The 26,257-nt window shown below is 36.1% G+C and overlaps 1 protein-coding gene across 2 annotated transcripts in view; it reads left to right on the top strand.

Annotated features, from left to right (window-relative positions):
* STIM2 (stromal interaction molecule 2) overlaps nt 1–26,257 on the top strand; it is a 172,024-nt gene that overhangs the window by 132,523 nt on the left and 13,244 nt on the right. The window contains exons 4-11 of one of the 2 annotated variants that reach the window (XM_082638404.1): nt 5,591–5,702; nt 9,649–9,764; nt 12,652–12,829; nt 13,352–13,529; nt 18,827–18,994; nt 19,249–19,272; nt 19,679–19,779; nt 20,020–20,258. In XM_082638404.1, the coding sequence (XP_082494530.1) occupies nt 5,591–5,702; nt 9,649–9,764; nt 12,652–12,829; nt 13,352–13,529; nt 18,827–18,994; nt 19,249–19,272; nt 19,679–19,779; nt 20,020–20,258 (1,116 nt within the window). The remainder of the gene's footprint in view (nt 1–5,590; nt 5,703–9,648; nt 9,765–12,651; nt 12,830–13,351; nt 13,530–18,826; nt 18,995–19,248; nt 19,273–19,678; nt 19,780–20,019; nt 20,259–26,257) is intronic. The other variant, XM_082638405.1, reaches the window with a different exon arrangement.

The following is a 26,257-nucleotide window of genomic DNA, read 5'->3' on the forward strand; positions in this document are numbered from 1 at the left end:
ATTACAGAGAGAGCCCGTTAGATAGCAGCAAAGGGAGCACGGAAAGGAGAGTCCTTATAGTGCCTCTGTTCCTGTGAAAAATCCATAAATGTGTTCTCCCACACCCCCTTATCTCCTGGAGATTTGGTTCTAGTCACCATCCTCTCCCCACTACTTCCTTGGCTCCAGAGCCCTGCTCCAGCTCTCAGTCCCCTGACTCTTTGAAATCATACCCTTCAGGCTGTTAGAGCCCCCTTTTCAAGTCCTAGGAGTCAGTCCCATGATGAAGAACTGGTGTAGCTCCATTGGGCTATTGTGTTACTACCTCCAGGGCTTCAGTAGGCCATGATGCTTACTTAATGCCTTTAGTGGAATCCTGAATCCGTTAACGCAATTACCCACAGCAGATTGCTCATATGTAATGTTTAACTCTTGAATTACTATTAGTACTGTACGTCTGGAAGCTTTTTTTCTATGAGAAAATGTGTTTTGAATTTTAATGTAAAATAGTGAGCTTCTTCTTTTAAATCAGGAGCCACCTGTATTGGCAGTGAACTTGGAGTCAGAAGATTCGAGTTCAGATGCTAGCTGTGTAACTACATTGTAATTACGTGGCCTCTCTTGGCTAAGGTTCTCTCTATAGACTGTAGAGGTAACAGCTGTCTCTCAGATGTGGTTTGGAGGTGTTAAATGGGAATGTATGTGAAAGTGTGTAGTAAAATGTAAAATCCTATATCAAAGGAATGTGGCATTATGGTGTTAATAATCACTGTGTTAGGTAAAAGAACAAGTTCCTGCCCTCTGGGAACTCATCATCCAGAGAGTAACACAAGCACGGACAATTACATTAGAGTATATGATAAGTCCTTTGGCAGATATAGGTACATGTGATCAGGGGTGCAAGGAAGAGCAACTATAATCTGGAAATGGATAGATGGGGAAAACATCGTGGGGGAGTGACTTCCTGATCCGAAGGCTAAGGAAGAGCAAGCCTGGCAAAGAAGGAAGAAGGGAAAGCCATTCCAGGTTGAAGGAGTGGCATGGGGGAATATGGCAGATTTAGAAAGCCGCATGTATGGTTTCAAGTATGGAGCATAAACCGTCTACTTGTGCCTAATTTGATTATGAGGACCACTTACCTAACTCTAAAGAGGTAACGTTATTGTACAGTGGTAGACAATTCTAGAAATGGACTTGGTCTGAAACCTGGTTTGACCATTTAGTAATCTGTTTTATCTAATTTAAAACTTCACCTTCATAAACTTATAGGTTCAGTAGGATGATGAAAGTACCTACTTCAAAACGGTTGTTGCAATGGTGGTTTGAAATAAGTTTTGCAAATCTCCTGGTGTTTAATAAACATGTAGTAAATGTTAGGAACGGTTTTGTTGCTGTCCTAAAAGTTCTTAGAGTTACTTTTTCCCTCTCAGTATTCTATAATCTACTGTTCTAGGTTAACAGTTTAGCAATATTTTAAACGTTATCTCTTGTTCATTATAACGAAATCATAAAAACAGAAATTGAATGAATTTTAAAGATGGTCTAGCTCAATTTCATTATTTTGTATGTGTGTTGAGAAACTGAGTCACAATTAAATAATCTGGCTATGATATCACAATGAATTAGTGACACAGCTGGGACTAGAATCAGGTCTGTTTGAATTCCAGAGTTCTTTCTGTTGGTCTTGGAATAAATTGCCAAAAATCACTCAAAGACACCAACCTATGGCACTGGCCACAATTTCTAGCAGGAACAATATAAGTTAACAATGTAGAAACTGACATTTCTGTAGCCTTACAGATAGATTTAAAAAATCTGTATTTTTAAAGGAGTATCATATCCTTCTCTGCCTGCCCTCTGGTGGGAATGGTATTTAGCAACAGCACATGTGAAAGAGCAGTGAGAGACAGATAATAAGGAACTAGATAATTCTCTTTTTTAAATTTACTTTTTTTAATTGAAGTATAGTTGATTTATGGATAATTCTTAAATGAATAATTCCTTTGCCATCAAAAATTTGTCATACAGACAGATTCCTATTTCTGTTTGAATCTCCTTTCTAAAATATGAAAATAGATTTTCATAATACTTCTCAATTAAACACGCTCTACTTTGTTTATTCAAGAGGATCCAATAGATAATTTGTTTAGTGCCTTTTGTGTACCAAGTGCTAGGGCTAGAATGGTGAGCAAGAAACTTATGCTTTAGTGGTATAAACAGATGTTGAAACAATAATCATACAAATAAATAATTATAATTAGTTAAATGCTATGCCTAAAAGTACAGAGTGATATATGATCATATAGTAATGTTTGAGGAGGCTCCCCTGAGGAATTAAAGTTTTAACTGCGATATGAAGGCTCCGTAAAGTAAATAGGCAAAGATGAGTCAGAAGGATAGAGAAAAGGAAAGAGGAAACAGCATGTGCAAAGGCCCTGAGGAAGGACATAGTATTATCTGTCCTAAGAATTGAAAGACAATTTACTGTAATTGGAGCAGAGAAAGCTAATATAAAATACAACTCCTGCTCATGAGAAGTGAAGGTATTTACTAGGCATCACCAAAGAAACCAAATAGCACAAGAAGAAGAAATAAACCTCCCCCCCACCAAAGTAAAATGTGTGCTCTATGTTAGAATTTTGCAGTTTTACAGATTCATTGAAAAGAAAATTACTTTAGAACCACTATAATATTCTATTTATTAGATGGAGTAATACTAGGATTTGTGTACTTTAAACATGTATTATTTTTCATTTGATGTTTCTTCTTTTCTATCTTGGTTCATTGGGAATTGAGGGACTATTTTGATGTACTGGAGTGTTTAGATCAGGGACTTTTACTTTTGATCAGCTGAACAGCCATAGAAATGACAGAGAGAATCTTACCCTGTTTTCTTGGCTGAGGTTTTTGTGTGGGTGTGTGAGGTGCAGCTGCACCGTCGGTTTCTTGGCAGTCAAGGCAAGGCAATTCTCAATGCAGTTCATCTTGGATAGGAAGAAACTTAAGATAAAAAGGCTACTTTGCATATATTAAATTCAGTGGAAAGCGCCCAGGGCCTGAACCTTTGGCTGATATTTATTCTAAGTTATTTGGCTAAATGGATACAGCAGCCTCAGGCACATGCCCAAGCTTATGGCAGGAACACATGAGAGAGAGATCATTAAAATAATAGTCAAAGCTTTGTCTCAGTATAAAATTATCAAATACCATATGTAATTTAAAAATTAATTTTTGTTACTTTTTTGTTGATGATTTAGTTAAGCTTTTCCTCTAAAGAACACTTAATGAAAAAGGCAGATTGCTAACACCCAGCTTTGCTTGCAAAAGTTAATTCATAATCAGAAAGATCTTATCTCAGATTTATCACAGATGGATTCCCATCTCTGCTTTTATTGCTCATTTGTTTTCTTCATTCTCCTTTGGCCTTTTCTGTGATCTATAAGCATTTTGTTTCTCCACACCCTCAGATGAAATGCACACGAATATGGGGCTCTTTTTTCAAGCACATTTGCATCCTTTCCTTTGGATAAACTTATCATTGTTCTTCCTACTCTTCAAGTATCAACAGAAATGTCTGAGTTGCTTCCAGTGTTTAACTGCTTGCTTATATCTCTACTATATTTAATATTATTGCTCTTAGAGTAGTGTAGAATCAGGTCCTGAGGTCAGTTGGCCTGGGTTCAGATGCAGTTCAGCTACTGCTATCTTGGTCCCATTAACTTCTCAGTTTCTCATCTCCAAAATGGAGATAATCATGTTAGTGCCTCATAATTTTTTTTTTATTTAAGGTTTAAAGGGAAAAATGCATATAAAGGGCTTAACTCAAAATAAGTGTCTAGGGCTTCCCTGGTGGCGCAGTTGTTGAGAATCTGCCTGCTAATGCAGGGGACATGGGTTCGAGCCCTAGTCTGGGAGGATCCCACATGCCGCGGAGCAGCTAGGCCCGTGAGCCACAACTACTGAGCCTGCGCGTCTGGAGCCTGTGCTCCGCAACAAGAGAGGCCGCGATAGTGAGAGGCCCGTGCATTGCGATGAAGAGTGGCCCCCGCTTGCCACAGCTAGAGAAAGCCCTCGCACAGAAATGAAGACCCAACACAGCAAAAATAAATTAATAAATTAATAAACTCCTACCCCCCAACATCTTCTTTAAAAAAAAAAAAAGTGTCTAGGAGAAGAGACATTAGCTATTCTTTTCTTCATGATTTAGAACCAATCTCCTAGAATCCACTAGCAGCTATCTTCAACTCTTCTGGGTGATTTCATTTAGTCTAAGGACCATCTGTATGCTCATGACTTCTAGTTTATATCTCTGTTCCTTACCTCACTCTTCCCCAAGCTTGAGATTTGTATGTCTGACTGCTACGTATTTCTGCACTTAAATATCTAATACATACTTCAAACATAACATGTCTAAAAATAGAACTTTCGATCTCTATCACCTGCCCCTGCTTGCCTCCCCAGTTTGTTCCTCCTCATTCTTTCCTTTCTCAGTTAGTGGCAGCACTCTCCGTACTTTTTTTGACTTTCCTCTAGCTATCAGACTCCATCCATTTCATCAGAACATCTGAAAGCATTTTCCCCAGAATATGTCCTGAATCTGACCACTTGTCACCATATCCTCTACTAGCACCTTAGTCCAAGGGAATATAACCCCTTTTGCTTGGACAGTTGTGGAAGGAATGGTCTCCTTATTCCTCTCTGTTTTCAGTCTTGTCTCTCACAATTCATTCTCCACATTGGATAGTGATATTTTAAAAACATAGATTATTTACCTCTCCTTCTTCTTATTGAAATTAGAAAAATATCCAGAATTTTTGAAAGTATTTTTTGACCTGGCCCCTCTGACTACTTTCTTTCCCTCAAACACAGCTAGTTCATTCCTTATCTTAAGGTTTTTACACCAGCTTTCTCCTGTGTTTGGATTATTTTTTCTCCTAGATCATCACAATGTTGACTCCTTGCAATTTTTAGGTCTTAATTCAGGTAACAGCTCTTCAGAGAGACTTTACCCTGACATCTTTCTTTCTTAATAGCTGATCACTATCTGAAATTTCCTCCTCTTTTCTTCCTCCTTCTGTTAATTGCCCCTCCCCACTCCCAAAAGAATTTGTTTTATGAGAGCAAGGACTTTATCCATCTTCTTTATTGCCATATTCCCAGTGCTTAGAATGGAACCTGATACTCAGGTTTACAGTATTACATGGATGGATGGCTAAATGAAGGAATGAATAAATATATATCTGGTAAGTTTACAACCAGGGAAATAGTGGATTATTTCGTCCTGTTCAAACTTTGCATAGGTGCTTGTTTTAGAATTAACCATGCTAATATTTTATCTTTTCCTTTATGCGTCTTCTCTGTTCTAGATTGTAAGCCCTTAAGGGTAGGAGGTATGTCTCCATTGAATTTAGCTTTTCATAGAATGCTACATATTATTATACTTATTATTGATTGAATTGAATTGAAAATTCAGTCTTAACATCTTTATTTCCTCTGAAGTTATAGTATTGTTACACATATGTGTATGTATATAAATATATATATATATAATTTATATAAACTCTGAAAGCAGATGTGTTTAAAATATTCCTTCTCTTTTCATCTTTTGCAGTTCATAATTGGACCCTTGAGGACACGCTTCAGTGGTTGATAGAATTTGTTGAACTACCCCAATATGAGAAGAATTTTAGAGACAATAACGTCAAAGGAACAACGCTTCCCAGGTGGGTCTTTATTATTCAAATGTATTTTTTGTATTCCTGGAGAATAATGTTACTTTTCAAAGCAAAATCTACAAGTTACTTCTGTGGCTAAGTGCTCAAAGAAAATATTATAAATATATCCATTCTTTGATATCTGTACAGTGTGAGTTTGCAAGCTTTAACCGATTTTTCTTGCCTAAATAATCTGGCCTTTTAAAAAATTTATTCCTAAGGAAGTAATTTTGAAAATCAGAAGGTAGGTCAACTACATCTTTTTTAGATAACATCAAAGGACCAACCTCTGTGGAGCAGCTAAGCCTGTGAGCCAGCATGCTGCAACTACTGAAGCCAACACACCTAGAGCCTGTGTTCCACAACAAGAGAAGTCACCGCGATGAGAAGCCCGTGCACTGCAAGGAAGAGTATCCCCCACTCGCTGCAACTAGAGAAAGCCTGTGCACAGCAATGAAGACCCAATGCAACCAACAAAAAAACAAAAAAACCCCAAAAAACAAAGGGCCAACCTCTGACCCCGTTGTAAATGTAACAAAAGCTTATTCATTTGATATGGATCCACCTTTATGAAAAGACCTATTTGAATGGATTAATATACAGATCCTTAGTCTTAATTGGTATTCTTTTAATAACAACACTTAATTTTAGTGACCATATGTTAAACCTCACAAAAATGAAGTTTAATAAATAAATTGTAAATAATAACAACCATTTTTGAATGTATATTACATAGAGGTACTGTATATTATCTCATATAAGCTTCATGGTTAAAATGAAGTACAGTGTATTATTATCCCCATTTTACAGATTGAAAAATCCAAGTCAGAAGTTAAATATTTTGCCCAAGGTAGCATTTGAACACAGATAGATCTGATACCAAAGTATAGGATGACAATTTATTCCTTAGATGTCTGGAATTAATTGTCATTACTTTTCTAAATTATGTTTTAAAAATTCCATTAGTTAACCTAATAATCGTTAAAGATTTAAATGTTAAAATTTGCATAATTCCATTGGAACTTGACTCTTATGAGATTCTTATGTTCCATTCCAACCTAGATTGTTTCTTGTACCAAAAAAGTCTCTAATAGTGCTATCTAATTATTATATGCATATTATATTTCAAATCAATTTACTTATACATCCTATTTAAATAAGAGGCATTTGTTGCTTTGAAGTTTGTATTTTGGATCAAGTTGAAAGTTTTCATATCTTCTTAAATGTATTCTGAAAATCAACATCAGTATTTCTGATTTTACTGTGCACATGACTATAATGATGAAATTATGGAGTTAAGAGTCAAATCAGCAAGTGCATATTAAGCGTCTTGTATGTTCTTGGTGCAACTAGATGCTGAAAAGAAGGAAAAAAAATAAAGTTCTTTTAAATAAGACAAGTTTCTAAGTTAAAACAAAACAGGATAGTAGAGCATTGATGGGATTAGGGTTTTTCAAGTTGTTTTCGTTACCCTGGAACTTATAGAATTTTTCTTATCCTGTCTTTGGGAAGTTTCTTTATATAACAACAACATGAAATAAAATAGGCTGCTTGATTTTGTTTGTTTTTTTGAGCTGCATTGGGTCTTCATTGCTGCACGCGGGCTTTCTCCAGTTGTGGCGAGCGGGGGCTACTTTTCGTTGAGGTGCACGGGCTTCTAATTGTGGTGGCCTCTCTTGTTACGGAGCACAGGCTCTAGGTGCGTGGGCTTTAGCAGTTGTGGCTCGTGGGCTTTAGCAGTTGTGGCTCGCGGGCTCTAGAGTGCAGGCTCAGTAGTTGTGGCGCATGGGCTTAGTTGCTCCGTGGCATGTGGGATCTTCCCGGACCAGGAATAGAACCCATGTCGCCTGCATTGGCAGGCAGATTCTTAACCACTGTGCCACCAGGGAAGTCCCAGGCTGCTTGATGTTTTGACCATAAATTTTATCGCCACTTTTTTCTTTTGGTTAAGTAAAGGTTATCAGAGATAACCTCAAATTCTGGTAGAATTGTTGAGATAACATCACACACTTAATCAAAAGATCAGTTTTTTAAAAATAGTGAACATGTTACTACAGAAGAAAAGCTTATAAATGTGGAAGTTCAGCTTTCAGGTCAGCCCACTGGAGGCTTTTCGAATGGAGGGGAAAGGAAAACTGGAATAGCCTTCATCAAGCCCCTTTTATATGGTAATAGAAATTAGATGAGTCCATTTAAAAGCTTAACTTTTATATGGTAATAGAAATTAACTTAACAACTTTTAAACTTAAACTTTTTTGTAGGGTAACTGTAGATATAAGAGCTATTTATAAGAATGTATAAGAAAATGTATTGCACATTCCAGATGTACACATACCTACAATAATTCATGATTTTGTTTCCTTTCTGTGGCATTAAAATATTGTTACATCTGCAGTACGTAGGTAAAATTATGTTAGTTTTATGTCATGGTTATCTTTAAGCCTTTTATTGTATTTTCTATATTCTGTAATTCTTGTTACCAGAGCTTATATTAAGGCTCTCTTCACCTGACACATGCCTCCTCATTCCTTTCAGACCTGTGTGAACTTTCCTGACATCCTCACCCACTCAGGTAGAATTGCTTCCACCTCTGGGCTCATATAGAACTTTGCATAAAATTCTGTTTTATAGTTTCCTTTTTACTACATCTCATTGTCTGTTTTAAATTTAGTCTACTGATAGTATTGCTATTCATTCATGCATCCATCCATGCATTCATTCATCTGTTATATAAACATTTATCAAGCATCTACTTTTGCCAAGCACCATGCTAGGTTTGGGGATAAAGAGATGAGGCATAGTTTGCCTTCAAGCACTTTGATAAGTGTCATATTGAAGATGTAACAGGAGCATACACAAAAGCTTACCTGCAGAGATGATGAGGGAAGGCATTTTCTATAGGGCAGGTTAGAGTTCTTTACTCTCTAGTTTTGTAGAAACCTCATAGGATTTTGGTAACCTGAAATCTTCCTAAATAAAATGTAGTGGTCCAGAGTACAGTCATTGGGATCATACACATTTGGGTTTGAATCCCTGCCTTACTTCTTACTAATTAGTAACCTTGGGCAAGTTACTCAGCCTCGCAGTACCTTAGTTTTCTCATCTATAAAATGGCAATTTTACGCATATTATAGGTTCTTGGAATTCTAAACACCCTTGGCACAGTACCCAGCACGTAGTACATGCTTGTTTTAATCGTCATTGTTATTAACAATTTTATTATTATTATTACACTTTGTATCCTAAGATCCTTCTTGGCATCATAGTTGGTTGATAAGAAATCTTGACTACTGGGATACTTGGATTTGAAGTCCAAAACAGAGTGATTTTATTTCCTTATTTCACCTGTGCCTTTTGGCACCCTGCATACTTTCTTCATTGCTAATGAAATGGTTCAATACTTCTTACTGCATCAGTCCCTCAGTTTACTCCCCCAGCCAGCGATGACTTTTTACTTTCCATTTATGACTTCAGTGAACTTTAATGTTTAAATAGTTTAAATATTAGAATGTAAAGGTATAGGTGTTTTAAAAGATATTTATAAAGAAAAGCAATATGATCTAAATTGAGGATGATTTTTGAAAGTCTGCTATGTTCAGTAAATTACTTACAATTTTCTTGTTTATGAAATGATAGTAAAATGCCAGAGATAATTAATGATTATAAAATATTTTGAATTTGATAAATTTCTAAATCATATTAAGTTATAGCATAAAGTAACCATAGAAAACAAAAACATCAATATAGCAACTAAATTATTAACATACAGGAGTGTTTGCACTGCTGAGTTTTCACTGAAAAGGTTTTCAATACATGTAATAAAGTGTTAAATTGCACATGGATGAGCTCTTAAAGTAATCATCACTAATATGTAAAGTGTTAAATACGTTGCTGAAATATTTAAATTTACATACTAGTAATATTTTTAATATATATGTATTTTTTAAATGAACAGGATAGCAGTGCACGAACCTTCATTTATGATCTCTCAGTTGAAAATCAGTGATCGGAGTCACAGACAGAAACTTCAGCTCAAGGCGCTGGATGTGGTTTTGTTCGGACCTCTAACGCGTTAGTATTCTCTCTCACAAACTATGGTGCGAAAGAATAATCAGATCATCCATTGTTGTTTAAAGAAGGAAAAAGTAAGAAATGTGGTAGGCCAAGAAGAATCCTCTGTTTGCTATGAAAGAAATGTCATACTATCTTAAAAGATTTATAGGGTGAGATTTTCTGTCATTGAAATACAGAGTGTGGAATTTTCAAAGCTGGTTACTGATGTAGAAAGTTGTAAAAACTATATGTTAGTTGATGATTTAGAATTAAATTTCTAGATTTAAAGCTCTTTACAGCAGTTTTAATGTTGATGTTATTATAGCTGGATATTCACTGAAGAGTCCTTAAAAAAAAGGTGCAATCTAACCATCTTGATAACAAGAAGTAATAAATCCTAACTTGACTTTATTAATTACCAGGAAAAGGATTTTTAAGATACAGATCAAAAACAGAGGCCCTAGAGGCCTGCTTGAAACTATACAAAGTAACAGACTATTCTGGCAGAAGTACAAGGTGGAGAATGTTATTTGATTGTTCTAAAGAAGAACATTTAAGAAATCGCCTTGTCATATTTGTAAGGAAAGTGAACGTTGTTCTTCTTTACCTTGAGAGGAATACTGTCTTCCCAGAAGGGAAGTTTAATATGTTTACTTCATTTAATTTCAAATTTCAGAAAGCTTTGGGGGAAAAATGTTTGAAGAGTACACATTTTAGAGGAATTATATTTTATTTTTCAGGAGCTAAAAAGGGATAACAAAATTAATCCAAGAAAAATGGCTTTCACAAATTATAAATTAAGAAACTAATGTTAATTTTACCTCAGTTCTTGAAGTTAAGAGACTTGCAGATTTCTATAATACCATGTTGGGGGTGCCCCTGCTAGTAAAGGGTTACTGGAGTGGTTGGATGGATTCCATGACTTTACTGGTGGTTCTTTTTTGGCTCAGGCTAAAAGGGCAGCTGGTGAAACAGCTGGAACTCCCCTTTGTGAGAGTTGGTGGAAATTACAAACCCTATGAAATAGAACACTATTGAAATGCCAAGCATTCCATAAAGATGATACCCTTTCTAACCTTTTCCTTATCCTGAATCTGTTGGGGGTTGTCTTCTGTGAGATTCGATCTAGTTTTTTCATGTGAATGATTGGTGAAAATACGAATTAGACTATAGAATTTGTCTCTATATACAAACTGGTCAGGAATATTTATATTTTATTAATCCAAGAACAAACCACTCTCTAAGCCAAACAGTATTATCATTTGAAAAGAAACCAAACTAGTCTCAAAGAATGTTGAAAACAAATGTTTTAATAACAAACCAGTTTAGAAGTTAATGATGCGTTACCTTTTTAATGTGTTTGTCTTAGAATTATTATTTGAGTGAATGAGCCCTACAGTTGGAACACCCACATTAGATTTATAAAAAATTAGCAGTGTCAAGTGAACAGAAATACATTTTAAAGGAGTTTTCACTGAAATCTTTTCCAGTTTGTGGTACTTACTGTACAGTTTGAGACTTGTCCATCTGTTTATTGTTATTCCTGGTGATTATAGTTCAGCCTAAACAAGGCTTATATTTGGACTAGAGCCTGAGCTGAACCTCTCAGTCTGAGGCAGAATGAAAACAAATCCTTTTGAGAGTTTAGCCTTCTGCCAAAGAGTGAATAGTGAATCTCTTTCACTATAGGTGAGGGCGTGCACTCTTGAAATATGAAACACTGAGGGTCTCTGGCGTAGAACGTGCTGTTTATCACACTATGTAAACATATACGAACGCTAGACTTGTAAGCATGAAAACTTTTCATTTCTATAGAGTTCTTCATCTCATCAAACATGCAGAATATATCCTTGCTTCTGGAGGTGTGGGCAGTTAGGCAGTTTTTCACTGAAAATCTGTATCTCTTTTCAACAGATAACACATTGTATTGTATTAGTTATCATGTCTTCCCCCACTGAACCTCCACACTCAGAGATCAACTAGGAAATTATTTGACTAGCAGTCGCTGTGGTTTGTATTACTGAGGACAGTAGGCCTGGCTCCTGGCTCCTGACTTTAGAAAAAATGTCGGGAGTTACTGTCACGCTTGGTGTGCCACAGGGTAAGGCAATCCCAATGTTTCCCTCTAGTAACCCAGATCTCTCTGGCAGATAACCACCTAAAACGTTACTAGTTATGATCATTTAACCCATGGTTTCTCAACCTTGCCGCTATTGACATTCCGGGCTGGATAATTCCTAGATGATTCTTTGTTATTGCCAGACTGGGGGCAGTAAAGAGACTGTGTTATGCATTATTGGATGTTTGGGAACATCCCTGGCCTCCACCTACTAGATACCCATAAGAGACACCCTTACTTCCACCTTCCAAATTATGACAAGCAAAAATTGTCAAATATTTGCTGGAGGGAATATCACTCTTGGTTGAGAATCACTAATTAATCTCGTTACATGGCTGTGTGCTTGGGAAATTGCTTTTTGGTGAATGATTAGGATTTCAGTTTGTGTATCAAAGCATGACCGCTGCCTAACTTGTCTGAAGGAGGGGAGCTGGTAATGGTGATACTCTTCATGACTCCTTTCACCCCACAGAGGACCATCCTCTCTATGTGATTGGAGATACTGTTGCTTCTTGAGAGCTCCCCAGGAATTCTGTCACTAGCTCCTGTAGCAGCAGGGGGCATGGTGCATCCATGTGGGTTTATCACTGCCCTCCTGTAGGTCTAGTATATCAGGTAGTTATAATAAGCACATTGATTATTTGAGGAGAACTTGTATATGGGAGAGACATCTTCATATTTTGTTTTGGTTTTAGATACCTACTATTTTTTAAAATAAGTGGCTCTGTGTACTGAGATTCTATGATACTCAAAGATTAACTTAACCATCTGTAATTGTCTTCGTAGGCCCTCCTCATAACTGGATGAAGGATTTTATCCTCACAGTTTCTATAGTAATTGGTGTTGGTGGGTGCTGGTTTGCTTACACGCAGAATAGGACATCAAAAGAACATGTTGCAAAAATGATGAAAGACTTAGAGAGTTTACAAACTGCAGAGCAAAGTCTCATGGACTTACAAGAGAGGTGAGTAGGTAAAAAAGACTATAAAACTGTGGGAAGATACAGTTTGTGAATATGTAATATGGGCATGTGCTTACCATTTATATTTAGGTTGGTACATATATCAGGAGTTCATTTCATGTTTTTAGAAAAGTATCATATTGTCATAATTAAAAATACATTATAAAGGTATGCACTAGGGAATAAATGGGCAGAAGACCAGTGGAAATAAATCAAATATAGGTAGAATTATAAGTGAAGTTAAATTTTATTTTTAACATGATTTAAATAATTATGAATTTCTTAAAAGCTTCTTCCTGAAGAACGTTTCCCTTCTATATCCTGTATTTTTAGCTCAATATAAATCAAAATAGCTATATAGTAGGTTACCTGATGTTTTTGTTGTCCAAATTTAAGATTAATAGAAAATGCTGTGAATTCTGATTGAAACATGTATCCTATTGCTTGATACGCATTTATTCTTCATTAAGATAATGAAATTTTGGAAACTTTTATGAGGAATTTTCATTTTTATTGTTCTGTAAGGCTTGAAAAGGCACAGGAAGAAAACAGAAATGTTGCTGTAGAAAAGCAAAATCTAGAGCGCAAAATGATGGATGAAATCAATTACGCAAAGGAAGAGGCTTGTCGGCTGAGAGAGCTAAGGGAGGGAGCTGAATGTGAATTGAGTAGACGTCAGTATGCAGAGCAGGAATTGGAACAGGTATTTATGTTTTAAAAAAGTATTTGTGAGGATATTTGTATTGCTACCCTGAGGAGTTTTTTGGGTTTCATTCAATCTCCTACATTTAGTTCCATCATATACTCTTCCTTAGTTAATAAAAGAGTCATCTGTCTATATTGTTAGCATTGGTCAAAGTTCATATAGCAAAAAACAAAGTACCAACTAAGAAAAAGTTACCCTCATGTTCACTCATTCATGAAGTCCTATCCCATGCCATGTTAATAGTCTTGAGTGAATCTAAGTTGTTTATTTAACAACTGTAGTATATTTCAGTTTCTGACTGTAACCTAGTAAAGTATATCTACTGTTAAAGTTCTCTGCAAATGTTAAGAATCTCTATTAAACATCCATTTGAATCCTGTTAAATGGTTTTAGAACATAATCTGCTACAAATTGTGAAGTTGTTCAAAAGGTGTCCTTTTCAATATCTGCTTCTACTATGCATTTACTCAGGATGGAGTTCATTGCACAGTCCTTCAGAAAAGGTGGGGAGGTCCTGGGAGAATTTAATTATAGGCAGAAGTATTCGTTTTATAATTCTGCTGTTAAAAATTACCACAAACTTAGGGGCTTAAAACAACACACATTTATTATCTTAGAGTTCCTGAAGTCAGAGTCTAAAATAGGTCTGCAGGGCTGCATTCCTTCTGGAGGCTCTAGGGGAGGATCTGTTTCCTTGCCTTTTCCAACTGCTAGAGGCTGCCTACATTTCTTGGCTCATGGCCCCTTCCTTCATCTTCAAAGCATGTCACTCCAGCCTCTGCTTCCATGGTCTCATCTCCTTCTTCTGACTTTGACCCTTTCTTTACTGATAAAGAAGTTGAGGAACAAAATGAGGACGAGAAAACTTGTTCAAGTTTAGAGAGTGACTAGGTTGTAAAGCAGGGCCAGGAACCTAGGTATTCTGCCTCCCACTTTGCTTTATGCACTGTTGTCTTCTCAATCAAGTGCTAAGTAAGAATTATGTAATGGATGAGTTTCAGTTTCAACTCATGAGGAAATGTTCAGGGTACATTACTAATTCCTTCAAGATTGTCTTTTGGTAGGAGTTGTCTGACTGAATGCAGCTATCTCTTTTGTTAACAGTTAACTGTTCTTTCTCTCATACCCCAGATACCTGTCTTTTGGGTCTTTTTACCTGTAAGGGGTTTGTTCTCTTAAGCTGACTCCTAGAACTATTTTGCAGTCTGGTCCTATTTACCTGACAGACCTTGTCTATATAGAATGTAGTAAAGAACCAGGGAGTTAACAAAAAAGGTGTAGCCAATTACCAAAAAAGGCGTAGCCAAATTATACTGTGTCCAAGATTTAGATATTATGTCCTTTTCTCCTGTGAGAACTCTGTGCCTGTTCCCACCGAGACTTCAACTCTTGGTTGTTCCCAGTACTAAATAAACTAAAAAGCTTGTTAGCTGTTTTTCTGAACTTTGTAGATGAGAAAGAACAAATCAGAAAGCAATAGTGGGGATTCTTCTATAGAGACATAAACTGGTAGCAGTATTTTACAGGAAACTGCCTCACAGTGTGGGAAAAAGACACAATATAAAGAAGGACCCCAAAATCAGAAATATTCTAGTCTTGGGTTTGGGGCATAGAGACCTTGCATACCTTAGTAGACCCTAAGATTACTATGATACTACGTCCCAACACAAACGTAATAATCCTAATTAGATCCTGAGTCAGTAAGAGGTGGTTTAAAGGAGAGAACTGGGTATTTAAAAAAACTCTGTCCAACGTGATTACAGCAATAAGAAACACAGTTTTATGAGTCCTTCTCTGTGCCAGAACTTTATGCTGTGCACATCATTGCAAAATTTTAATCCTCACTATACATAGACATTATTCTCATTTACAGATGAGATGTGTACAGGATAAATAACTTGCCTTAGGTCACACAGCTATTATGTGGCAAAGGCAAGATTATGTGTGTTTTATTCCAAAGTCCATGTTTTCCCATACTGCTATTAAAAGCTTTGTTTATAAAAGTAAGTTTAACTGGGAAATTAATTTACATATAATGTCACATAATCCACAGTTCCACACAGTTTGAAGCATTACTGTATCTTGTTGAGTGGGTAATCATCTTCTCAAAGTTAGAAGGCAGGAAGATCTGGTACATATTTTGTATAATGTTATTTTCTGTTAAACAAAAGCTTTTGGGTGAATAATAGTACTGCTTTATATTATGTGTGGTTTAAATACTTTTCACATAAATTATTTTGTTCTTAAAGTCTCAAAAAGCCTAAAGTTAGGGCAAGTCACAGTACCTCTGTTGTACATGCAGCAGTATGTCTGCGAAAGTAAAGAACTTGCTGAAGGAAACAGAGGTAATAAATCATAAAGTTGGTCCAGAAACCAGGTTTTCAGATATTTAGACTTTCTTCTGTGATGTCATGTTTTTACTTGTTGCTGTTTTATTCCTAAGACACAAAAATTATATAAATAATTATTGTATTTTTAAACAACTTAATAATTCATCATTTGTAAAACCTATTAATTACTCAATTTTCACTGCATCTATTTCCCTGTAAATAACAATGTTAATTTAGACTGAGGGTTGAAATTCAGATCAAGTGATAAACTTAAGAATAATGGCAGAGAAAATAGTTGCTTGTTATTGGAAGGTCAGAATTTCCAAAATTTTGAGACATTATTTGACAGTCAAAGCATTGGTCAGCCTCAGTTTATACTAGAACTATATAAATTCTGTGTTAAATGTGTTTATTGCGCTTGTTTTGGGGAAATAAATTTATGGATATAAGGAAAATCTTTATGGTTAAAGAGAAAAACACGAGTGAATTTGTTCAGATTCTCTGTATACATCTTTGGCAATGAAAACTGTATAGAAATTTTAGCTTTAAAATCTTGTGAGGGCTTCCCTGGTGGCACAGTGGTTGAGAGTCCACCTGCCGATGCAGGGGACACGGGTTTGTGCCCCGGTCCGGGAAGATCCCACATGCCGCGGAGCGGCTGGCCCCGTGAGCCATGGCCACTGAGCCTGCGTGTCCGGAGCCTGTGCTCCGCAACGGGAGAAGCCACAACAGTGAGAGGCCCACATACCGCAAAAAAAAAAAAAAAAAAATCTTGTGAGAAGAAGGGCCTGTGACCTACACTTTGTAGTGTTATATACAAGTCCATGTCACAGGACCTGAGCTCAAATTCTCTCTTGAGAGATTAGCAGGGACACCACACAGCTCTGCCCACTGTCTTATTAAGCGCAGTATTGTCCCAAGCACATTGCACAGGGAGTCATGTCAGGCAAGTGTTGCTTACAATTTGTCTTAAGTGAGTAAGTCCTGTTTTACCCTTCCTGTTAATACCTGTTTTTTTTGGTTTTTTTTTTGCGGTACGCGGGCCTCTCACTGTTGTGGCCTCTCCCGTTGCGGAGCACAGGCTCCGGATGCGCAGGCTCAGCGGCCATGGCTCACGGGCCCAGCCACTCCGCAGCATGTGGGATCTTCCCAGACCGGGGCACGAACCTGTGTCCCCTGCATCTGCAGGCGGACTCTCAACCACTGTGCCACCAGGGAAGTCCAATACCTGTATTTTTAATTGTTTACTTCCTGTCTGATGGTTTTAGGGTTTAAAAAAAAAGTTTTTAGAAAACTTTTTAAAAGTTTTAGAGTTTAAAAAAAATACCTTTCTACATTTTTTTCCTGTAGTATCTGGCAGCTGTTCCTCTTTATCAGAAATTTGTGTCTAGTACTCTAATTTAGTTTATTCTGGCACATGATAAGGTTTATTTAAATAAATTGGGTTTGATCAGATCAAACGTTCTTCTGCACATTAGTTTAGGAATGAAGTTTTAGTTACTTTACTTAACTGTGGGGAAGATTAATTTGCGGTTATGGTACTCCAGAAGCAGGATGCTCCATAGTTCATTTGTCACTTTGTCTGAAGGTTTTGAGTGTGTGTATGTAATTTCATAAATTCCATCATGTATCTTTTTTTTTAAAGAAGATGTTGGGGGTAGGAGTTTATTAATTAATTTATTTATTTTTGCTGTGTTGCTTATTTGTTTCTGTGCGAGGGCTTTCTCTAGTTGTGGCAAGCAGGGGCCACTCTTCATCGCAGTGCGCGGGCCTCTCACTGTTGCGGCCTCTCTTATCGTGGAGCACAGGCTCCAGACGTGCAGGCTCAGTAGTTGTGGCTCACGGGCCTAGTTGCTCCGCAGCATGTGGGATCCTCCCAGACCAAGGCTCGAACCCGTGTCCCCTTCATTAGCAGGCAGATTCTCAACCACTGCACCACCAGGGAAGCCCCATCATGTATCTTTATACATCCTTAACTTGAGCTCTTGCTAGTTTTTAAGTGAATCATTCCTACAATGGATTGTCTCTTTATTCTGTGTCATTTTCTTAGTGAGACTTAAGAGTTTTTTCCTTAGCATGTAATACTGCCTCATACACTAAGCATTTTAGTTTTCTGTTTATTGTCTGGCTCCCCTAAAGGGCGGCTAGAAGAAAAACTTCCACATTCTGACACTGAAGCTACTCATAGTTTCCCATGGAAAAATCAAGAAGACTCTCACTCAGAATCTGTTTTCTCGAAATTTACACTTGGTCTGCAAATGCTAATTTATCAACTTTTTGGTATGTGAGAAGCAGGAAAAAATTAAATAGAGGTGATAAAACAGACTATAATAGGCAGATATGCTCAAAACAATGAGAAATAACTGGCCATAAAGATGTCTGAAAAACTTTTTAAAAATGATATAATTACTTTAAAAAAATGAGTGTATAGTTAGGTAGCTACAGCAAGGTCTTTGGGGAACATTAGAAGGGGTAGTAGAACAGGTATTCACCCTATTTTGGATACTTCTTCATATCCTGTCCATAAACAAAAAAATACAAAAAATGTAATCCATTTCAGTTTGTACATGCCCTGGGTTTTTGTCTCAGTGAGTCTGGCTATTATAAAATATAAAAATGCAATATTGCAACCTAAGATATATGGAAGTTCCCTTTCACCCTCTGGCTTTACAAACTTGCTTAGTGAGTTTAAGAGGTACTTAAAAACTTCAGCTTTAGTTTTAATGTTAGAAATATTGATTTAGACTGTGGTTTAAAAAGATGTTTACAAAGAGCATAATTCAAATTGCCTTTTCTCTTAATTTTGGTACTAAAAAATCTTAGTTTAAATATCTTAAAAAGAGAAGTTTCTCTTCCTCTCTCTAACCTCTACCACCTTCCTCTACCCCTCTTTCTCCCTCACTCCCTCCCTCCCTCTCTCTCCTTCTCTCCCACTCCTCCTTTTCTTTCCTCCCTGCCTCCTAGGTTCGAATGGCTCTAAAAAAGGCTGAAAAAGAATTTGAACTCAGAAGCAGCTGGTCTGTTCCAGATGCACTTCAAAAATGGCTTCAACTGACGCATGAAGTAGAAGTACAGTACTACAATATTAAAAGACAGAATGCTGAAATGCAGTTAGCTATTGCTAAGGATGAGGTACTCTATTATATTGCAAAACGTACTACGTCTCTAAAGGGATTAACCAGTTGGTATACAAAGATCTGAATAAAGTTTTTAGTATCACAGATTATCTTCATGAATTGGAACTTATTGCATAGATTGACTCTCATAAAAGTGAAATTACTTTATTTAAGAGAAGTACATACCTTTCAGAATGACCTTAGTATCATTTAAAAATCATCCCTACTATCATTATCATAAATGTTTTATACGGAGCTTTTCTCCTCTAGGTTGCTGCTTCATATCTGATTCAGGTTAGTAGTTACTAGAAATTAATGTCTGACTCTTAATAATTGTGTGAAATTATTGAGTCTTAATCTGATTTCTAGTGAAACAACAATAACAAAAAACTCAGTGCACTCACTAACACCTCCATTGCAGTAGGATATAGTTTATGTTATTCTCCTAGTTTGAAATAGAAGATTCAGGTCTTTCTGATCCATAGAAATAGGGGAAAAAATTCTCCAGAACAAAGTTTGGCTTAGGAAAGCATGCTTTCTCCCTCATTTGTTTTCTTTTTTGGAAAATAGGGCTATATCTTGGCTAATAAGTCCCCATTGATTTTATAATTATTAATATATTCAAAACAAAATAAACCTTATTAGTATATGTGTATTTCATCCGAAACCTAGCCTTATTTTTCTCTCTTTGGGTTTCTAGGCAGAGAAAATTAAAAAGAAGAGAAGCACAGTCTTCGGGACTCTGCACGTCGCACATAGCTCCTCCCTAGATGAGGTAGACCACAAAATTCTGGAAGCAAAGTAAGAATGTTACTGTCACTATCTATTTTTATTGCGTTGAAATGTGTAATTTATAGGCAATTTATGTTTTAACTTGTCATTTAATTAGGTACTATTATATCATTTATACTAATTCTGAAAAGGGGTAATTTCTTCTTGAAATTGGTTAATTGCCTTGGTCTGTTCATGTAGTTGACTTTTTTCAGTGCTGTATTAAAGACTCTTTGATGAAACAAGTAATTCCTATATTGGCTTTTCCAGGAAAGCTCTCTCTGAGTTGACAACTTGTTTACGAGAACGACTTTTTCGCTGGCAACAGATAGAGAAGATCTGTGGCTTTCAGATAGCCCATAACTCAGGACTCCCCAGCCTCACCTCTTCCCTTTATTCTGATCACAGCTGGGTGGTGATGCCCAGAGTCTCCATTCCACCCTATCCTATTGCTGGAGGAGTTGATGATTTAGATGAAGATACACCCCCAATAGTGTCACAGTTTCCCGGTAAGTGGTGAGTTCAAAAAAGAGAGTTGGTACAGTTTTAAAAGTAACTTTCTGCCATGCCTTTTATGAATCATTTGCTTTGAAATCTATGATAAAAATTGTGTTAATTCTTCATTTTCTCTTTTTTCTTTTTGATCATTGTGTTTACTGTTTGACATACTATATGAGCTGTGTGTGTTACATACATATATATATGTACACATATATAATAGCACATCATACATGCTAAGTCATTGTCTGAATGAAGTGCTGAGCTTTGAGGGAAAACATCCTTTCATATGGCAGCTTAATCTATAGTAGAAATTAAAAATTAGAGGAAGACCTTGGAAACCTGAGTTGCATTCCTAGCTCTGCCACTAACTAACCAACTGTGTGACTTTGAGCCAGTCGATTTATTTTAAATTGAGTTGCCTTCCCAGTAGGCATGTTTCATAGTATTTTGCTTTGCTTTTCCAATTCTGTCCTTTTATTGAAAGAGTATTATCCAGCTGTATTTAACTCATAAAGCACTAAATCCACTCACCTTGACACAAAATTAAATTGCGTTTATATTTAGAAAACATATTTTTTTGTTGCTAGAAAGTGGAGCTTCTCCCAAAGGTGTTTTTTTTTTTTTTTTTTGGCGGTACTCGGGCCTCTCACTGTTGTGGCCTCTCCCGTTGCGGAGCACGGGCTCCGAACGCGCAGGCTCAGCGGCCATGGCTCATGGGCCCAGCCGCTCCGCGGCATGTGGGATCTTCCCGGACCGGGGCACAAACCCACGTCCCCTGCATCGGCAGGTGGACTCTCAACCACTGCGCCACCAGGGAAGCCCCCAAAGGTGGTTTTAACATGTACAGTTTTCATTATAATTGCTTTGTTATGCTGTATTATTTGAAGATGTTTACAGTGTAAAGAATACATTTTGGTAAGAAGGTGAAATTTTACTATTTTAGATTTTATTAATAAATTGTAGAATTTATTAATAAATATTTGGAATTTTTGCAAAGTTATAGAGAGTTTAAATTTAAAGTGGTGTGTTTCTTTTATTAGAAATCATTTGAAAAACTATTTATCCTTATCACTGCTTGCCTGATTCATTTCCCCAATCTTTGTAACCTTTTTGAAACAGTATAGCTAGAACAAGATTCCAAAGAATAGAGAGCAAAATTTAATCGTTAATCAGTTGAAAACTTACACAGAAATTTGAGTCCTTGAGACACAAATCATGATATATGAGCATTTTGCAGTTTGAAATTTCTGTCCAATTGTTACAGCTTTCCTAAAGTTATGATTTAGAAAGGGTTCTAATGTTAAAACAGTTTTATGAAATAAAGCCCTAAGTTTACAAATAATTAATCAGTGACTATGTGCTTCTGTTCATTTCTGTGATTTTAATTATCTGGTTTAACGGCCTACAGATAATGCAAGCAGATCGGGGAGACACTAAACTCTTACAAGAGGAAGGGGGAGAGGACAGATTGTAAATGCAGTGAATACTGGGAAGTATGTGACCTCAATCATTTCACTTGCCCCATGCTGCAAGATAGTGATGGTTGCAAAGTTTTATCTAGATATGGGCTAGCTCTGCTGTTTGGATACTGTCAACTTGCGTTTATTTGAATTATGTGCCCTTAAGCTTACCATATATGCAACACTGATTCATAAGTGTATGATTTTGTTTGAAAATGATAGCTTTTTAAAGTTGCAGTTCCTCCTTAGAAACCATAATTATTCGATATCAGAAGTGTGCGTATATGTATTCCCTAAAATTAACTAGTTTTTTCTTTACTTTTTTAAAGTACTTTTTGATTAGCAAGATATCCACATGTGCATTAAAACACTTATAACTAAATGTGAATAATTTTTTAGGGATTGTGATACACAGAGAAATTTGAACTTTTTAAAATTCAGTATGATGTTTTAGAAATGCTGAAGTTTATTATCTCTGAAAAATAACTTATGCCAAAGATTACACTTTGAGAGCTCTGTCTCCACCCAGTGGCACAAAAGTAATACTCCACTCTGTTTAGTTATAAAAGCATAATTTCTGGACCTGACAAATAAACTCTTGGCAGTAGTACTAGGGTCTAGGGTAGGATGAGGGCTTTTCATTATATACCCTTTTAAGCAGTTTTAAATCTGCACCATGGATATGTGTAAATTGTCTAAGAGTGAAGGAATGACAAGGAAGCCTGCCTGTGGTATGTTAAGAGTGAAGTAAAAGATTATAAAACCATATACAGAATAATATTGTCTATGTTTAATTATGTGTAAATAAAAAAGAGAAAATATTATCAAAGGTTAGCTCTATATGGGTTTTCCCAGTACCTTTATAGTATCTACTAAATATTCATAGTGGGATTGTGGTAGCAATTTATTTAAAATTTCTAATCTTAAAGCTCTTCAGATATGCTTAAAAATACTGAAAATAAATTGCTCATTTACTACAAAGATAAACAGATTTTAACGTTTTGCTTTATTCATCTTTCTTTTTCTCTGAAAAAGAAAAACACATCTCTTCCCCTTCCTACTAAAGTTGTATATCTTCTAAAGCCTGTTTTACTTGTATTACATGAAGCTATATCTATAAACAATAGATACAATTGTTGTTTGTTTAAAAATGTGCATAAATGTTATCAAACTGTGGGTATCATTTTGCAACTCTTTTTGGTCAAAAGTATGTTTTAGAAAATTTCCATGTTTATATACAGATAAATTCACTAAAACTTTAATATGAGTCAACCACAGTATATCTATTTATCTTTTGTAATAATAAACCACAGTTTATCCATTTTTCTACTGAGATAGGTTCTTTCTACTTTTTTGCCCTTGCAAACAATACTGAAATGAGCATCCTTATCTCTATCTCCTTGTTCCTAACTTTGAGAGTTTCTCTGGCTGGACACCTAGAAATGGATTGCTAAGTCATTGGGAAGGCACCTTTTATTAGTCGTTGCCAAGTTGCTTTCAAAGTGGTTCTATCTGTTTACATACCCACTGTTTATAAGAATGCCTGTCTGCCTGTATCCTCACCATACTGGGAATGATCTGATTTATTTGTTTTGTAACTTGAATGCGTGTGATATGATACCTTAGTGTTATTAAAATTGTAATTTCTTTAAAGACTACTGAGGTTGAGTACCATTTCATATTTATTGGTGTTTGTCATTCAGATTTTTTCCTCTCTGAGTTGCTTGTTCCTGCTGTGGAATCTCCCTCCAAGATTCCTTACTTATCTGGAAGAATTTTTATTATTATTATTATTTTCTGGTTACTTGAGGGTTACAGATGTCTTTTCCTAGGCCTTGGCTTTTCTTTTTTACTGTGCTATGTTACTTACTTTCTTTTTTAATCAAATGGTTTTTTTTCAAAAAGAACATTTTTAATGACAACTTTACAAATTTGGTTTGTGTTTTTATGTCTTTTTCATAAGGCGATAGATGGTTGTTTGCTCTACTAAAAGTTTTTAACTTTCACTTTAATCCTTTAGTCTTTTAATCTACCTGGAAGTTATTTTTGTTCCTATTGTGAGGTTGGAATCTAAAGATATCTCTTGATATATGGATAAACAGTTGTCCTAGTCTCATTCCTGCTCTATCCTTGCTGTTTTGTAATACAACTTCTCTCCATAGATACATAAATGCTTCCAGGCTCTCTATTTTTGTTCCATTGATCCCATTTTGCTTTAGTTGCTATATGTAGCTTTATAGTAAGTATTAATGTTTGATGGGTTTAAATATTCCTCTATTAAATTCAGAATTGCTACTCTTGGCAAGTTACTCTTATGAATTTTAGGATCAGCTTACGAAACGCCATGAAAAGTTCCATGGGGCTTTTATTGGAATTTCTTTGAATTTAAAGATTAATTTTTAGCTTGGTTTTGTTTTGTTTTGTTTTGTTTTGTTTTGTGGTATGCAGGCCTCTCACTGTTGTGGCCTCTCCCGTTGCGGAGCGCAGGCTCCGGATGTGCAGGCACAGCAGCCATGGCTCACGGGCCCAGCCGCTCCATGGCATGTGGGATCTTCCTGGACCGGGGCACGAACCTGTGTCCCCTTCATTGGCAGGCGGACTGTCAACCACTGCGCCACCAGGGAAGCCCTAGCTTGTTTTTTTTATAGTTACATGTGTTACCTTTCTTTAAAAAGTTATACTTCAAATTGCTTGTTGTTGATATGTAGGGAAAAGCTGTTGATTTTGGTATGCTGATTTTGTATATAGAAACATTGAATTTTTCTGTAAGAGTGTTTTGGATTTTTTTGTGTGGACAATAATAATGACTTCTTTCCCCCCTTTCCATTCCTTGTGCTTTTTTCCCAAGGCAATCTAAGACCTCCAGTAAAATGTTGAATAAAAGTGCAAAAGTGATTGTGGACAAATAGTGATCTCCATTTCTAACTTTAAAGAGAATGCTTATTTCATCATGAAGTGTGTTTTTTTGTTTATTTGTTTTGTTTTTTGCTCTGTGTTTGATGGGTTACAGTTTTTTTTGGCCGAGCCACGAGACACGTAGGATCTTAGTTCTCTGACCAGGGATTGAACCCGCACCCCCCTGTGTTGGGAGCACGGAGTCTTAACCACTGGGCCGCCAGGGAAGTCCCTGATGGATTTTTTTTTTTTTTTTTTTTTTTTTTGCGGTACACGGGCCTCTCACTGTTGTGGCCTCTTCCGTTGCGGAGCACAGGCGCAGGCTCAGCGGCCATGGCTCACGGGCCCAGCCACTCCGCGGCATGTGGGATCTTCCCGGACCAGGGCACGAACCCGTGTCCCCTGCATCGGCAGGAGGACTCTTAACCCCTGCGCCACCAGGGAAACCCAAGACATTATTTTTTGTGTGTGTAGCTTTGTGGGAGGTACTCTCTCTGACTCTAAGCTTCCTTGTCTGTAAAATGTAACCTACCCTATGAGATTATTTTGTTATTTAAACTAAATAATAGTTGTAAAACAATTAGAACATACCCTGGCCCATAATCATCCTCAATAAATGTTTTGAATTTTATTCTGTATTCTGAAATATTATAAGATACAGATGATTCTATGGAGATTTTGAAGAAATTGCCTATAGGCAGTTTGAGTTTGGTGTGTGTGTATGTTGGCAGGAGGGAAGGAGACAGATTTTTAAATTATTGATTCAGTTTCTTATAATGGTCATAAGTCTAGATTTGTTAAATTATATATTTCTAAAATATTGTTTGTTTTATCTGAGTTACAAAATTTGTGGCTTAAAGTTGTCCATAGTATTTTATATGATTTTAAAAATCTCACATCTTTAAATTTTCTTTTCATTTCTCCTCCTTGATTAATCTGGCATGATTTGTCTATTTTATTTCACTCCGTCATTCTTCAAAGAGCTAACTGTTGGTTTTGTTGATATTCTCCATTTAGTTCCGCTCTTATCTTTTATTTCCTTTATTGGAATTTGCTTCATTTGTTTGTTTTTAATATTTAGACACCTAGCTCATGAATTTTCAGCCCTCCTGTTTTCCTTAATATATGATTTTTATGGCTGTGAATTTCTCTCTAAGAATGACTTTAACTGAATCTACCTAAAATTTGGATACGTATAGTTTGATTATCATCTAGTTTTAAAATGTTTCCAACTTTTAATATGTCTCTTCCTTGAAATATGAATTATCTGGAAGTATATGTTTAAGTTTCCAAATGTAGTATGTTTGTTTTGTTGTTTATTTGGCCATTAGTTTTTAAAGAACATCTTTACTTATCAATTTCTAATTGTATTATGCTTAGAGAATAGCATCTATATAACATTTATTCTTTGGTATCTTCTGAGACTTGCTTCATGACCTAGTATTTATTTGATCGAATATTTAAAATTTTCCACACATATCTGAAAAGTGCATTTTCTTAATTGTTAGTTATAGGATACTATATTGTTTGTTAAATCATGTATTAGTTATGAAAAATCTCTATATACCTACATTTTGGTCTACTTTTCTGTCAGTTGCAGAAAGAAGTTTGTTCAGATCTCTCACATTTATCAATTTCTTCTTGTAATTCTG

This window comes from Mesoplodon mirus, assembly GCF_964341445.2.
Source record: "Mesoplodon mirus genome assembly, chromosome: 2".
NCBI lineage: Eukaryota > Metazoa > Chordata > Mammalia > Artiodactyla > Ziphiidae > Mesoplodon > Mesoplodon mirus.